The 15,946-nt window shown below is 40.8% G+C and overlaps 1 protein-coding gene across 1 annotated transcript in view; it reads right to left on the reverse strand.

Moving 5' to 3' along the window:
• The window catches only part of NCEH1 (neutral cholesterol ester hydrolase 1), a 71,879-nt gene that overhangs the window by 12,720 nt on the left and 43,213 nt on the right, over positions 1 to 15,946 (reverse strand). The window contains exons 2-3 of the mRNA XM_036851449.1: positions 14,348 to 14,576; positions 12,333 to 12,402 (exon numbers count right to left, since the gene is read on the reverse strand). Coding sequence (XP_036707344.1) covers positions 12,333 to 12,402; positions 14,348 to 14,576 — 299 coding nt within the window. The remainder of the gene's footprint in view (positions 1 to 12,332; positions 12,403 to 14,347; positions 14,577 to 15,946) is intronic.

Below are 15,946 nucleotides of genomic sequence, written 5' to 3' on the forward strand. Positions count from 1 at the left end.
CAGACATTACATGAAATTTCTAAAAATCTTATATGTTCTGGTATAATGTTATAAGTAATAATCCTAGTTATTACTTTAAAATGTATATCTCAGAAATAACTAATTTTCTTGTCAACTGCATTATTATGAACTTTCATCAAATCTTTAACCGTGGTCATTTTTAAGTCTTTTGTCATTTACAGACAGTTCTGGGTATACTCTGATGATTTTGCAAATATGTTCCTATAAAAGGGTTTCATCTTCAAGAAATTCATGGAAAAGACTCTGACAAGTACAGGTTTCTGTAACTGACTGTACTGCTGAACTGAATGAATAAGCATTTTCAGAACTCTAATGAAAAACTGATGAACTCATAAAAGTGCTAACAAAAGATCAAGATGAAAAAAAAATTAATTACATGGGACTGAGTGAACTGATGAGGATGAGTATAATTTTTGTGACTTTCTGTCTGAATTTAAAAAAAAAAAAAAATCCCACAAGGACTCAGAGGCAAAGAATATACAAATCAATTTTCACTGCAAAGTAAAGGAGCTGTTACAGTGGAGGATTACTGGACTGAATGTCAATATTATGACATAGTATGAGTGTGTTTCATGTTTGGTAATTGCAATCATTGTTGCTTTTGTTGTGGTCATCCATGTACAATGCTTGGTGTCAGTCTATTTATGTCTTGTAAAAATAAAATACAGTGTGTGTGTGTGTGAATAAAAAAAAAAAAAAAAAAAATGTTAAAAAAAATGTACTAACAACGACAGAAAAACTAGGATAATTGGGTAGGAGATTACAATAAAGATAGTACACAACAACAACAACAAAAAAAGGCTAAGCTTTCAGCAGCAAAGCCAACACCTACAAAAGTTTGGAGGGTGTCAGGATTTTAACTTTGAATTGCTCTTAGTAATTCATATCTTTCCTGACATATCACAGTATAAACTGAATATCCAGGTCCATTCTGGAGCTGACCCAAAGCCACTAACTGGCTGGTCTTGCAGTCTTCTCTAAAGAGAAGGAAAATATGAGATCACTGAGTCCAGGATGGGCCCATCTCAGCAGTTAGTTTCATGTAAGCAGCTGTAAAACAATGCCGATTTCTGGGAATAGGGGGAGGAACAGGGAGTATGTTGCTGGAAGAGGTGGCAAGGAAACTGTTTTATTTAAGTTTTGTTTGCAAAGAAAAGGCTGTTAGGGTAAATGGCAGTGATTTTCATTCAGTTTAATGCTCTCTCACAGTGGTAACACAAAACAGCTCTCACTTTCCAGAACCCTTTTTTCCCCAAGATTAATTATATCTCTGAAGTATTCCACCTTCAAAAACTGCAGCATTCATCTTTTGTGGTTTTATAAACTTTTATCAAAGCTATCTAGATTTTTAGGCCATACTATTTATAGGTAGAAACTATCATAACTTTGCAATGCACTGAGGATTTTTCTTCTAACACTACCACTTACAAGCTCTAGGGATCCTTTATTATTTCTATATATATTGGGAATTTGCCCATGTCCATTTTAATTCTATTCATTTCTTTTATGATGTTTTAATAAACCACTAGTGACTACTCCCCCCCCAGACCCCCCCCCCCCAAAACATGCTCTTAAACTTAAAATTTTGGTCCATCTTTTCAGCATGGATTTGAAACATTTCTTTTTCTTGAGTAGCAGAGGCTACTTTAGCTCAAAGTATGTATTTCGATTTGTTTCTAACACTTTTCCTGGTGGTCCTTTATGAATACATTGGATTCCCCCCCTCCCCGCCATGTTACCAGGGTGTCCACTGTTAAACATCTGTCATTTTTCTGCCCACTTGTATATCTTTCTGGGATGTTCTTGTAGAGTTTTCCCAAATTCCAGTATCTAGGGGAGTTTAGTGTCATAAATTTGGGTGTTTTGTTGTATACAACTTTTTCAGATTATAAGTAAAAATATTATCATTCTAAGCACTGATGGTTGACTAACCATCTTATGTTGCTGGATACTTCTTTACTCAGAGAAGTGACCTGTAGTTCTGTACAATTCAGGTCTTTATCCCAGTGACTTAATACTTAAGACTAATTTACTGTGGAGGGTGGTTCTGATACATGAATTTACGAAAATCTAATTGCATTCTGATTTTCCTTTAATTATACCACTTGTCTGCTCAGTCCTATGCCACTGCAAATGGTTAGACCTAAAGGAAATCCAAGGGTATGTTTTATTTCAAATATCACGCTATTTATACATTCCTATTACCTTTCTTTGTATTTTTGAAAAAATTTTAGCATTGTATAAAAAGGTATTTGTGCTAGTATAAGGAACACTTATTTATGTTGTTTGTAGTAAGTTTGCTTATTGTCAATTTATGTATTTATAAGATATGTAAGATCTGAAGTCATTTCTTCCAAAATTAAAAAAATTTTTTTTCCTTTAAAAAAAAAAAAAAAAAGAAAAAAGAAATTGTTCCTAACCCACCTACTCTTCGGGCACATCTCCAAGGACTGCCTGTATGCTCTGCATAGCTCAGAGTTTCTCAACTCTATATGCACCTTAGGATAATCTTGGGAACTTTATAAAAAAACACTGAGGTTTGAGCTCCTCTACAAAACATTCCAATTTATTTGATCTGAGGTGGGGCCCAGCACATCTATATTTGAAGAAAAATTCCCCCACGTAATTCTAATGTGCAGCCGGGGTTTAGAAATATTACTGAATCCAACCATACTGTCACTCTCCTCCGAACACAACTCCCTGTTCCTGTTCCCAATGCATTGGTCCTTCTCTCCATCCCCTATGACCTTCCCCCAGCAATTCCTCATCAAATGTTGCCATTGCTTAAGTCTCATCTCAAATGCCACTTCCTCCATGAAATCTTCTAAGAGCCCAGCCAAAAGTAACTCTCCTTTCTTGAAGCCCTCAAAGTCTCTCTTACAATAGGTCATAACAGACATGTCAACTTCCTCTAGGAGTAGATGGAGAGTCACAGCTACGTACTAGAGTTCAATGTATACCCACCTGAAATAAGCAGCACCATTTCTACAATCTATTACTTTATTACCTACTTTGTTAGTGACCAGGGAGATGGAGCAATGCTCAGAAAGACTGACAAATTCTTCCTTAAGTCAAAGGCAGATACACAAGCCCAGAGCTGAAGGGAAACGTGAGTTGCTTCCAAGACTAAGGATGTGGAAGCCCTGAATAATACTAGTGCTCTAAGAGTGCTGTAAAGTGCATTCTCCCTCAAAATAACCTAGCCTGGAAACAGAGACAGTCTTCGGCAGCGGGCAAGGACACTGAGTTCTCTTCACGTAGTGCCAGTTAGGTGAAAGGTACATGTGATATTCCGGAATGAAATTATACTCCTATTTGATTCAGGAGTGAGATAAAATCACATTCCATTTTGGCCTTTTTTTTTTTTTTTTTCTTTTCCTTTTTCACTGTCTCCCAAGAAGACCTCAGTAGATTCATCTTGAGAACATAAAAAGGCTAACATTCTCCTCAGTCTTAAAGAACCCATATCAGTAGGGGTTATCTGAAACAAATCAACAATTACAGTCATATTGTGTTATTTGAGGGGGACAATTCCAGGGGAAGAATCTATTTATCCCTCTAATAGGTAGAAGCTTCCTTTCCATTAAAAGAATATATAATAAGGGCTTTCCTGGTGGCACAGTGGTTGAGAATCTGCCTGCCAATGCAGGGGACACGGGTTCGAGCCCTGGTCTGGGAAGATCCCACATGCCGCGGAGCAACTGGGCCCGTGAGCCACAACTACTGAGCCTGCACGTCTGGAGCCTGTGCTCCGCAACAAGAGAGGCCGCGATGGTGAGAGGCCCGCGCACCGCGATGAAGAGCGGCCCCCGCTTGCCACAACTAGAGAAAGCCCTCGCACAGAAACGAAGACCCAACACAGCCAAAAATAAATAAATAAATTTATTTTTAAAAAAAGAATATATAATAAAATTACATAAAAGTGGAAAGATTGTGAATGGATAATTGTTTCTCTTTCCATTTGTGCAATGAGGTTTGTGCATAAAGATTGAGGAAGGGTCTTCCTTTCTGTTTCTACTCTCAAAATTGGCTCTCGAGATAGCTTTGACTACGAGTCATTCAGCAAGGCAGAGCGGAGCTTAACAAAGGCTTGGCTGATTGGATAATAAGTACGTTCAGAAGAACTGACAGATGTCAGGATGTGTCACCAAAATCCTAGGAGTGATTGAACCTAGAATTGTGATCCGTTTAAATGATGTGATGCTCTGACGCTGTTTACAAGTTAAGACTTCCTGAGACGTCTCTATGGACACGGCAGGGAGCTCCCCAGGCCTCCCCTCCCCAATTCAGATATAAACTTCGCCTTTAACCTCGAGGGGGAATAGAGAGCCAAACATTCCCTCAGGTGGCTACAGAAGCCCAAGCAGGCTTGGTGCCAAGTCCCTCGGACCTCCTTTCTCTGTGTGATTTCAGAAGCTAAACAGAGCTCTGGGCTCAGGTGTGGGTGGAACTAGGCTTCCCAACCTCGCTGCAGTGTGCAGCACAGGCTTTCTGTATAGCTCCAAGCCCCCCTCCCCCCAAATTCTAAAAGACCTAAACCACAAGAGAGAAACCAGTGGATTTTTTTTTTTTAATGTTAGTAGAAAACAGAGCCAAGAAGACATTAGCTTAATATGTCTAAAAAAGAGATTCATTAGTTAATGATAGTGAAGGAACTAAAACAACCTACTTCTTAAAAGAAGTCTCAATATTATCTTTCTGTAGCATTAATAAATTATTTGTAACACTGGCCTTTGGGTTTGCTAATAAGGTAGCCTGGACTGAGTAAAAGGAAAGTTTTGGACAAATCTTCCCTTTCCTGGAGGGGAACCCTGAGGAACTCAGTCTGCCCATCTCCCAGGGCTGCCCAGGTCGGGGTGAGGCATGAGGATTTCTGCGTGCAGGTCTGGGAAGAAGAGCAGGAAAAGGAGCAGAGGGAGAGTCACACAGCTAGGTCACCGTGGCTTGTGTCTTTCAGAGTATCTTGTTTGAACAACTATTTATGGAGATGTGTGTTGTATTGTGCCTCTAGAAGCTCTGTGATTTTGTCAGCTTGCACTCATCTAATTTTATGGATGAGCAGGACAGAGTCATAAAAGTCCCATTGCTTATAACTCTGTTAGCAGCAGACTAAGATACGCGGTCCAGCTTCTATTCTGTCTACGTGAGCAACGTTCTTCTTTACAGCTCTGTCAAGTTTTAAGTTCTCTGTGCATAGTGCCGCCTGATATTTGGTGGATGGGAATAGGTCTCCACTGACACAAAACAGAGAGTTTTAGTGTCGTAAAAACTTAGTTAAAAGCAAAACACAACTTGAAACCGTTTTTGACAACTAAAAAAAGCAATGTAAATGCCTTGTAGAATTTAGTAATATCTGACATGCCTACTTTGTTATTATCTCACATTTTATCTTTTTGTAATTGAAGTATAATTGCCATACAATATTATATTAGTTTCAGGGGCACAACATAGTGATTCGACATTTATATACATTATGACATGATCGCCACAATAAGTCGTTACCATTTGTCACCATACATAGTTAATACAATATTACTGACTATACTCCCCATGCTGTACATTAGCATTTTATCTTTTAAAAAAAAGAAATTAGGGGGCTTCCCTGCTGGCGCAGTGGTTAAGAATCCGCCTGCCAATGCAGGGGACATGGGTTCAAGCCCTGCTTCGGGAAGATCCCACATGCCGCGGAGCAACTAAGCCCGTGAGCCACAACTACTGAGCCCATGTGACACAACTACTGAAGCCCATGCACCTAGAGCCCATGCTCCAAAACAAGAGAAGCCCCCGCAATGAGAAGCCCACGCACCGCAACAAAGAGTAGCCCCCGCTCACCACAACTAGAGAAAGCCCGCGCGCAGCAATGAAGACCCAACACAGCCAAAAATAAATAAATAAAATAAATAAATTAAAAAAAAAAACTAGGGACTTCCCTGGTGGTCCAGTGGTAAAGAATCAGCCTTCCAATGCAGGGGACATGGGTTCGATCCCTGGTCGGGGAACTAAGATCCCACATGCTGCGGGGCAACTAAGCCTGCACGCCGCAACTACTGAGCCCACACACCTCAACTAGAGAGGCCACGGGCGGCAAACTACAGAGCCCACACGTTCTGGAGCCCGCATGCCACAACTAGAGAAGAGAAAACCTGCACGCCACAACGAAGAGCCCTCACACCGCAACAAAAGATCCCGCATGCCTCAAAGAAGATCTGGCATGCTGCAACTAAGATCCAACACAGCCAAAAAAATAAAAATAAATTAATTAATTTAAGAAAAAAAGAAGAAAGAAATTAAATCTTCCTTTTCCCTGATGTCTTATGGTTCTAGTATTGTGTTTTATTATATAAACTACAGGTAAAAAGGTACCATATTATAGTTAAACTGCAATGAAGTTTATGAAAATAAGCTTATGAATATAAACTTCCTTCCCAGATTATGTAAATGAGGATACATCCATGTATCTTGGGTATTATTAGATGAACTCTTCCATTTATTTCACAAATACTTACTGTGCAATTATGTGTAAAAATAGCATAGTGTTGTAGAAGCTACTAAATAGAAGTCATGGCCTGTTTTTATACCTTGAGATCTTTGTCTACCTCAGTTGTTGGATCTGTTCCCGGAATCTTGAGCCAATAGCAGTGATGTAAACTCAGAAGTTCCAGCTCCTGGTGTTGCTTCATGTGAAGTGATTCCATCACCAGGGCTGCCCCCAACCCTTGCCTACCAGCTTCCTCAGATTATATCTAACCTTCCACAAGGCCACTCCCTACATGAAGTAAAGCCATGACACCACTACCCACTCCTGTTGGCCTCAAGGATAAGGAGCAGCTGTCTCCAGACAACCTCCCTGATAGGAGAAGGAATTCCAAGAGAACCAAGAGTCCACCATCCTTCTGAAGGCTCTCAGGATCATCCACCCTTATTTCTTATTTTCCTTAGTCATTGCCAGAAGCATAAGTCCCCCCATCTGTCTTCTCTCATATTTCATTCCCTTAATGCTCTCTGCCTCCTCCCGTCCTCCCAAGCCCTCTCATTACACCACTTTGGACTTCCATGACCAATTCATTCTGTCTAACTAGGTTCTGCTCATCCCTAGGAGCTCGATTCAAACCCTTCAAACTAGGTAAGATCTTACCTACTCGATGCCTCCATTACTACTTCATATCACTTATCACATTTAATATTACTTGTTCAAGGTTTGATTTCTCATCTAGATTGTAAACTCCATGCGGACAGAAATTATGCCTGTCTTACACTGTTATGCCACCAGAATTTAACACAGTAGCTGGCACATAAGAGGAATTCAATAGGTGTTTATGGAATAAAAGAAAGAGGTGAGCAGTAAGAAGAAATATGGTCCCACGTTAGACCTCTGAACATACTTTCCAAGAGAAACATCACGATCATATGATGTTGGCTATACCTCAACTAGAGCATAGATTATGTGGCTCTTTGTGGGTTGGCTCGCCTGGATGGATCCTAATCACCTTAGCTCATTATTTCTGCAAAGAAAAGTGCTGTGAGTTCCAAACACGTTGATAAATAAATTAGTTAAGTTGGACCTTTCTGTCCTATGGGCTAGAGCACTAACCCTTCAGACTTGTCTAGTGATTTAGAGTATCAGAAACCCTTTTATCTCAAATGTCCAAACTGATTCTCATAACAACTCTCTGAAATCATTAACCCAACTCAAAGTGTATCTACTTATTAGCACACGTTTAAGCCATGTACTGGGTGCGGTGGGCCCAAAGGAAAGAGGGCATGATTCTTGTTCCCAGTAGCTCACGTTCTACATACACAGGAAAGATTCCTAACCCCATTTTGCACGTGAGGTTAAGTGACTTGCCTGAGATTACACAGCCTTGAGTAATGGTACTTGCCCACTGCTGTGATGCTTATCTGCTGATACACCGGATGCTACATTGAATAGATTTGGTGCAGTGGCAAGTGAAGATGAAAGCAGGGCCCTTCTATATTTTAGTTCTTTTTTTAAAAAAAAAATCTTCTTAAAAACACCCTATCCAGTGGAGCAGTGGTTAAGAATCCGCCTGCCAATGCAGGGGACACAGGTTCGAGCCCCGGTCCGGGAAGATCCCACATGCCGCAGAGCAACTAAGCCCGTGCGCCACAACTACTGAGCCTGCGCTCTAGAGCCCGCGAGCCACAACTACTGAAGCCCGCGCGCCTAGAGCCCGTGATCTGCAACAAGAGAACCCACCACAACGAAAAGCCCGCATGCCACAACGAAGACCCAACGCAGCCAAAAATAAATAAATAAATAAATTTATTTTTTAAAAAAACCAAAAACACCCTATCCATCCTTCTTTGTTTTATGATAAGCATAGACTTAAAAGAACCCCTGTGGACTTCCCTGGTGGCTCAGTGGTTAAGAATCCGCTTGCCAATGCAGGGGACACGGGTTCGAGCCCTAGTCCGGGAAGATCCCACATGCCGCGGAGCAACTAAGCCCGTGTGCCACAACTACTGAGCCTGTGCTCTAGAGCCTGCGAGCCACAACTACTGAAGCCCGGGCGCTTAGAGCCCATGCTCCGCAACAAGAGACGGCACTGCAATGAGAAGCCCGCGCTCCGCAACGAAGAGTAGCCCCTGCTCACCGCAACTAGAGAAAGCCCGCACGCAGCAACGAAGATCCAACGCAGCCATAAATAAATAAAGAAAGAAAGAAAGAAAGAAAGAAAGAAAGAAAGAAAGAAAGAAAGAAAGAACCCCTGTGTCACTGGAGACAGATGCTAACAGGTGGAGAAGGGCATGCAGGAAGAGCTTAGGCATGTTGCCAGTTGCTTACATTAGCCCTGGAGGATAAGGCTTGTGTGGAGAATCCTTATGGTACCAAGTAAAACAAGTCCACCTTCTCTCCTTTCCTCAGGCCTTTGAGGAGCTGGAGCTACACAGGAAACCACTGAAGAGGCACTGAGCTAAGGCCAGCTCACCAGCACCAAGCTGCAGGGCCTTGCTCCATAATGGGGTTCAGCTGCTTAAACAGCCCTGCCTTCCTCTGGCCAGCTACCCAGGCCAGATGATACAATCGTTTACTTGAAGGTTCATGCATTATAAAACTGCATCAGGGGCCCTTGAGTGATCTGGGAGGCCCAGCTGAGGATCCAGGGAGGCCTGGGAGCTGTCCAGAGCTGTCCAGTGCCACATTTGCAGAGGAGGAAGCCACAGCGTCACTCTGATTCTAAGGCTCCTGTTCACAGGGTCAGAGCTGCCTAAATGACTTAGGAGACCAACCCTTCCAAGGAACTGGAGAAGCAAGGATTCTCTTAGGTCTGCGATCTGGAGTAGGGGCAAGAAGGAGGTGAGCTATGAATGGGAGTGCAGCTGGCAGAGAGAGGCAGCTGAGATTACACAGCCTTGAGTAATGGTACTTGCCCACTGCTGTGATGCTTATCTGCTGATACACCGGATGCTACATTGAATAGACGTAGGGCATGGAAAGCGGCTGATGTTGCCATAACCCTGTCACTCAGCATCATCAGCTTCCTTCAATATTAGTTTGATACTGGGTCAAAGAAGCATAGGAGCCTGGGGAGTGATTCCACCTGCCTCAATTCCCCACTCCACATATGCGACTAAGTAGCTATGTGACCTCTTGCAGGTTACTTAATTTTTGGACCTCAATTTCCTCATCTATGAGGAAAATATCAAAATACTTACTTTGGATGACTTATACGAAAGTTAAGCAAGACTCTTTATTCATTCATTCCATAAATACATATTGGGCTTTCCTGGTGGCGCAGTGGTTGAGAATCCGCCTGCCAATGCAGGGGACACGGGTTCGAGCCCTGCTCTGGGAAGATCCCACATGCTGCGGAGCAGCTAGGCCCGTGAGCCACAACTACTGAGCCTGCACATCTGGAGCCTGTGCTCTGCAACAAGAGAGGCCGCGATAGTGAGAGGCCCACGCACCGCGATGAAGAGTGGCCCCCACTCGCCGCAACTAGAGAAAGCCCTCGCACAGAAACGAAGACCCAACACAGCCAAAAATAAATATAAAAATAAATAAATTAATTAAAAAAAAAAAAAAAAAAGAATACAACTCAGGAATAGCCAGATGGAAGAGAGGCAAAAGTCAGGGTAGGTGGGAAGGGGTGCAGAGCTTCCATGCCTTCTGGAGGTGCACTACTCTCCCCAAATCTACATGTGTTCAACAACTGGAAGCTTTCTGAACTCTGTCCTTTGGGTTTTTATGGAGGCTTCATTACCTAGTCATGATTGATTAAATCATTGGCCATTGGTGATTGATTCAACCTCTAGCCCATCTCCCCTCCCCAGAGGCCAGCGGGGTGGGAAAGTCCCAACCCTCTAATCACATGGTTGGTTCTCCTGGCAACCAGCCCCCATCCTTAGGTGCTTCCAAAAGTCACCTCATTCACATAACAAAAGACACCTTTTTTTCTTTTTGGCCATGCAAGGGGGGCAGGGGCAGGATAGTTCCCTGACCAGGGATCAAACCCTTGCCCGCTGCAGTGGAAGGGTGAAGTCTTAACCACTCGACTACCAGGGAAGTCCCACAAAAGACTCCTTTAACTCTCTGAACACTTAGGAAATTTGAAGGATTTGGGGAGCTGTGAGCCAGGAATTTTGGACGAAGACCAAGTACATGTGAAAAATACACTTTGGTCATCTGAATGACCAAATATATATTTCTTACAAATCACAATATCATAAATTTCCACTATCTGCCAGGGATGTTTCCAGACACTAATGATCAGCAATGAACAAAACAGACAAAAATTCCTAAAATCTCTGCCTTCATAAAACTTACATTGTCTATTTATATTCAATACAATAAATACATAATAAGTTATATATATGGTCTGTCAGATGTTGATGATAATTTTGGAGAAAACTAAAGCAGAAGAAAAGTGGACTGCAATTTTAGGGGTGTCAAGGAAGGCCTTGCTGAAAGGATGATATTTGAACAAAGATCTGAAGGAGGAGAAACAATATATACATAGCACCTGCACAATGCCTGCCATGGAATAGGTACCATGATTTTTGTATTATTACCATCACTGCAATCATTATAATTATTATTCACTTTCTTCTTAGTGTCCCAGAAAAATAGCTAATATAGAACTGGTAGAAACAACTCAAAACACTGATATTAATATTAATACTAATAATGATAATAATAGCTACATTAACTAAGATTGGTTGAACACACTATTATTTACAAGGTCTGAATTACAGAACCTAACTCCAGGAGAATAACTTCTCCAACTCTTGGTGTAGGAGAGATTCTCTTAAAATGCTGATTGGTTTTCAGATTTAAAAAGGCAGTAATCATGTATAGTACTGTCTGGAGTACAGTAGTACAGTATCTTTATTTCAAGCCCAGGGTGTCCGGAAGCAAGTCTAAAAGCAGCGGTGAAGTAGCTGGTACACTGCTAAGAAGCACCAAGCGATAACGATTGTGTTTGTTGGACTTACGAACAAATTGGACTTAGGAATGCGCTCTCGGAACAGAACTTGTTCGTTCTGAGACTTACTGTAGGGGACTTAACTGTATTTCCACTTAATTTCAAATGAGTGGATCTGATGGAATAGTAGGAATTATCTGGTATGTCCAAACTTCCTTTGCTTTCTCAGCACTTGTGAAGGTAAAGTGAGAGAATTAACACAGAAAACAGTCACACTATACAGGAATTTTTTTAACTTCAACATTAGTTGAAATTTATAGTGGTAATTTTTAGAATATGCTCTTACTTGGTTGTCTAAGAAAAAACTTGATGGAAAAAATCCCTTCTCTCTTATGCTTTTATCATAGTTTATTTCCACATAACAGCATAACAAAATAATCTTTCCCTTTAGGGTTTTTCTCCTGAAATTCCATGAGCACTGTCTGACCTTGCAGTTCACAAGGTTAATGATTCAACTATAACTTATTAAAGTTAGTTAGCTATACTTTAATTCCTCTTGAAAGGCATTGCATGGCTTTCTTACACTTCAATAGTCTAATAATACAGAGCTATACTAAAGTAAAAAAAAAAAAGGCAGTAATCAAACTATGTACTATAAATAACTGATTATATATTTCTCTCAATTTCAGCTAATTCCATTTCCAGAAGGTTCCAAAACTAAAATAAAAAGATAGTTTGAGGCATTATAAAGCTAGTTCAAGAAATTCTACGTTACATCAGAAATCATTTTCTGTGACTTTGGGAAAATCACTTCACCTCTCTGGACTTTCATTTTACACTCTAGCACTTGTAAAATAAAATAACTAGATGGTTATCTAGGATTCCTTCTTAAATGTTTTTCTATGACTATTATTAATTACTTACTCAATGGAGACAATGACAGCATTCAACTCCTCAGCCATTGCTTTACACAGTTCATCATAATACCTGATTTCTGAAAGAGACAAAGGAGCAATCACTCACTATAAAGCAGTTTATTTAATACTGTCCATTCTTAAATTCTGCTAACTATGGATTGTTTTTAGACTTGGACTTAAGTTATTAATAACAAAAACAATAAAAAGTAAATATGAACATATACCTCATTAACAGAGCTACATGTACAAATGTTAAAAATTAATCTGGTTTCTCATAAAATACAATTACTATAAAATAACAGGAAATCCATATTAGATTACCTTTGAATGTATTTTTAACTAACTAAAAAATTATTTCATAATGGACTATATGAAGTGCATCAGATTCATTCTGATTTTGTAGTTCTTCAAATGTATGCCTTTCCAGAAATCATAGAAAATAAGCAGTTTCCTCCTTAGAACCAAAAAATTTTTCTCTTTTAACACCATCATTTGCTGTGATTCAGAAAAGTCACCAATTTGAAGAATACGGTATTCCGTTTAAACCAACACAGAACAAATAGAATTTTAGGAAGTCTTAGCATTTCTTAGAAAGAGAATCCAAAGGTTTGCAGTGACAGAAGCAATTTTAATATGTAAAAACTTAATCCCTTAGGCTGTTCTTTTAATATATTAATGTTTTTATAATATATTAAGAGCTGGATTGTGTCAACAGAAAGCCAAATACTACCTTATTTATAGGTTTTCCAAGGCAGTCTAAGAACCAGAAGTTCAATAACTACATAAACACCTGCATACCTACCTCCAGCTCTTCCTCTGGCAGAAGTGATCAGTCAAAATTATGTGGAAAAGGCCAGGCTGACTCATAATCCATACCATTCCTGGCACTTATACTTCCTGGTCTCTGATGTACTGATACTATCTCACCTGGCAAGTGTGCAGTGCTACAGATACAATCTTTTCTAGGGCAGAGACTCTGTCTTACTCAGTTCCGTATCCCCATCACCAAGCACACATTAGGGTGACCAGAGGTCCAGGTTTGCATACAACTCTTTGAGTTTTTGTACTGAAAGTCCTGCACCCTGGGAAACTACTCAGTCCTGGGCAAACCTACATATTCAGTAATCATCTTATGGAAATGTGAACAAATCAATGAATAAAAGAATAAATGATGAATATGGAGCTAAATGAAATGAGATTACTAGGAAAAGTTATACTTTTTGGCCTTTGCTGCATTAAAAAAAAAAAAAAAGACAAACTAAAACAAGTTGCCATCGCCTTTAAACTTAGGGGATGCCAAAAGCTCTGGGCTGAAGATGAGAAAGTAGCGCCATAATAATTACAAGCAGAGATAAGGCCCTTATTTCCTCCTTAGTATGCTTTTCACTAGGCTGCCCCCCTTGGCTGCCTGACATTTTTAATGTGTGCTCTGCTCATGAACTAAATACTAAATGAACCAATACTAAAGAGAATGTTCTTGAACTTTGCAAGGTCATTTCCTTTTAACTTTGGCATATGTTTTATATTTTCATCTTTGTTTTCACAAGCAGATGAAATGTTGATGAGTTAACGTGTATTCAGAAATACTTGTTCTATTTCATAGAAAGATGTCTTTAAAACCCAAGTTGGCATAGAGCTACAGATAATTGCCTCATATTCTGGCCCAGGGAAACTTTACCTTGTTTTGGTGCAGAAAGCAACTTCAGTACTTCACAACAAGTTAGTCTAGGATTTAGGTTACAGGAAATATTTTCAAAACAGTCTGCCTGAATTAACAAACAAACAGGCAAAACCCTTGATGTAGGGTAGCTATATAATCAATCATCCAAACCAGGACCCTTTCAAGAATGGAAAGGGGGGGCACTATGAATAATTTTGCTGAGACAATAGGGATAACTGAGACTGCCAGGGGAACCAAGTCCAGTGGCCCCCTTCTCCTTACCCAGTAAGAAAGTCAATTCAATCACACATCTCTGTGGGCCAGCTACAACCCCAAACAACTTGAACGTGACCAGGACATACTTGCACTTGCCAAGGCCCAGCCTCCTCCGTGAATGTAAACAAGGCTGCGTTTCAGCGGCTCTTCTGGCTTTGCAGAGCCTTCAAACACTCTGACTTCCACACCGTCAAAGTCAGTGTCAGTTACTTTCACCTGAGCAGATGACCACGCGCTTTTCTTGCCAAAAGAAATGATGATGAAGTTCAGCGCGAGCAGATGATGGCTGAGGCCCAAGTAGTGTATCAGGTTGCTCTGCAGGATGAGGGGGGAATGAGGGAGAGTGTGTGTCAGCTGAGTTATCACCTGAGCCACACTCACCAACCCTTCAGTGTTCGAATTCTTACAAGCAATTGTCGCTGCCCTTGAGGGCTCACAGGCTACTTTTAGTACAATAACAAATCGTATTTACCTTTCGTTTTCAGAGCTTCGAGAGTATTTTCATCTGAAAATATCAGAGTAAATCTCCTTTGATCTTCAGATAGTCTCTGAGAGGGAAATGTGTCATCAGTCTCATTTTATCAAGAAGGTTTAGAAATTAGCTGAACTTGCCCATTTCGCTGGATAAATGGCAGTTCTGCGACTCAAACCTAGGAACTGTGAATTCCAGGATTCAGTCCCTTCCCCCGACCCCTGCCCACCCTAAATCAGCACATCACAGTTCCAATAACATACTAGGAACGGAGGAAGAATACTTTATTCGAATACAAATAGAAGAGAGGAGAGTTTTATATTTACTATAAGTATTTTTAAAGTGTTTTTAAGCTTATATATTTAAGTGTGTCTGGTTGTTTTGAGAGTAAGAGAAAGGAATGAGTGTGTGAGAGGGAAGGAGCAGAGTCAACTGCAGCCCTGGCATTTAGAAGCAGACCAGCTCAGACACAACCAGGAGCTTTGCAGAAATGTACAAAGAACATGCAGCCTGTTGTCTCTTCCCTTTTGAGCCCTGAGGGCATTGAGCTCTGCATTAAGTGTTCACAGGAAGTTATCTGGTTGGAGAGGAGACCCAGGCCATCCACCCAGCAAAGACCCTGTGGAGTGTATTCCCTCTTTCTACTACTTATACAAGCTCTTCCTATTGAGTACACTTATAAAACTGACCTCCCTGCGAGACCTACTGGCCATGTTTCAAAGTCAGAGAATTAGAAGCCATCTGGAAGCCAGTGACTAGTCAAGGTAGAGAGGCCCAGGAGTGTCACAGAGTGATTAGAAACCTTCCCAGCACAGGTGCGTGAACTCAGATACTGTTATCGCCTAGTGGATCTCAAACCTTGAAGGGGAGCAGCTGTAGAGTAACAGTGCCCTTCTGTAGAATATGAAACAGAACACTGATGATTAGTGAAATATTTAATGCCTTGATAAGATCAAGAAAACAGTGTTACTAATAGAAATGAGAACTGTATGTAGTCTGTAATACACCATAATACAGCTTCCCAGCATGTACATGGGGCACACTGGTATGCCTTGAAGAGGATACAGATGTGCTGTGACACTGATCCCCTCAGCCCCTGGGCAGCCAAGTTCCTGAGCTGTTTACCCCGGTGTCCCATATAAAATTGTATACATACACCCTGCTGTGAAAAGAGTTGGAAAGACTGCATTATAAAACCATTAGCGAGTGTTCA

The sequence above is a fragment of the Balaenoptera musculus genome, chromosome 4, assembly GCF_009873245.2.
Source record: "Balaenoptera musculus isolate JJ_BM4_2016_0621 chromosome 4, mBalMus1.pri.v3, whole genome shotgun sequence".
NCBI lineage: Eukaryota > Metazoa > Chordata > Mammalia > Artiodactyla > Balaenopteridae > Balaenoptera > Balaenoptera musculus.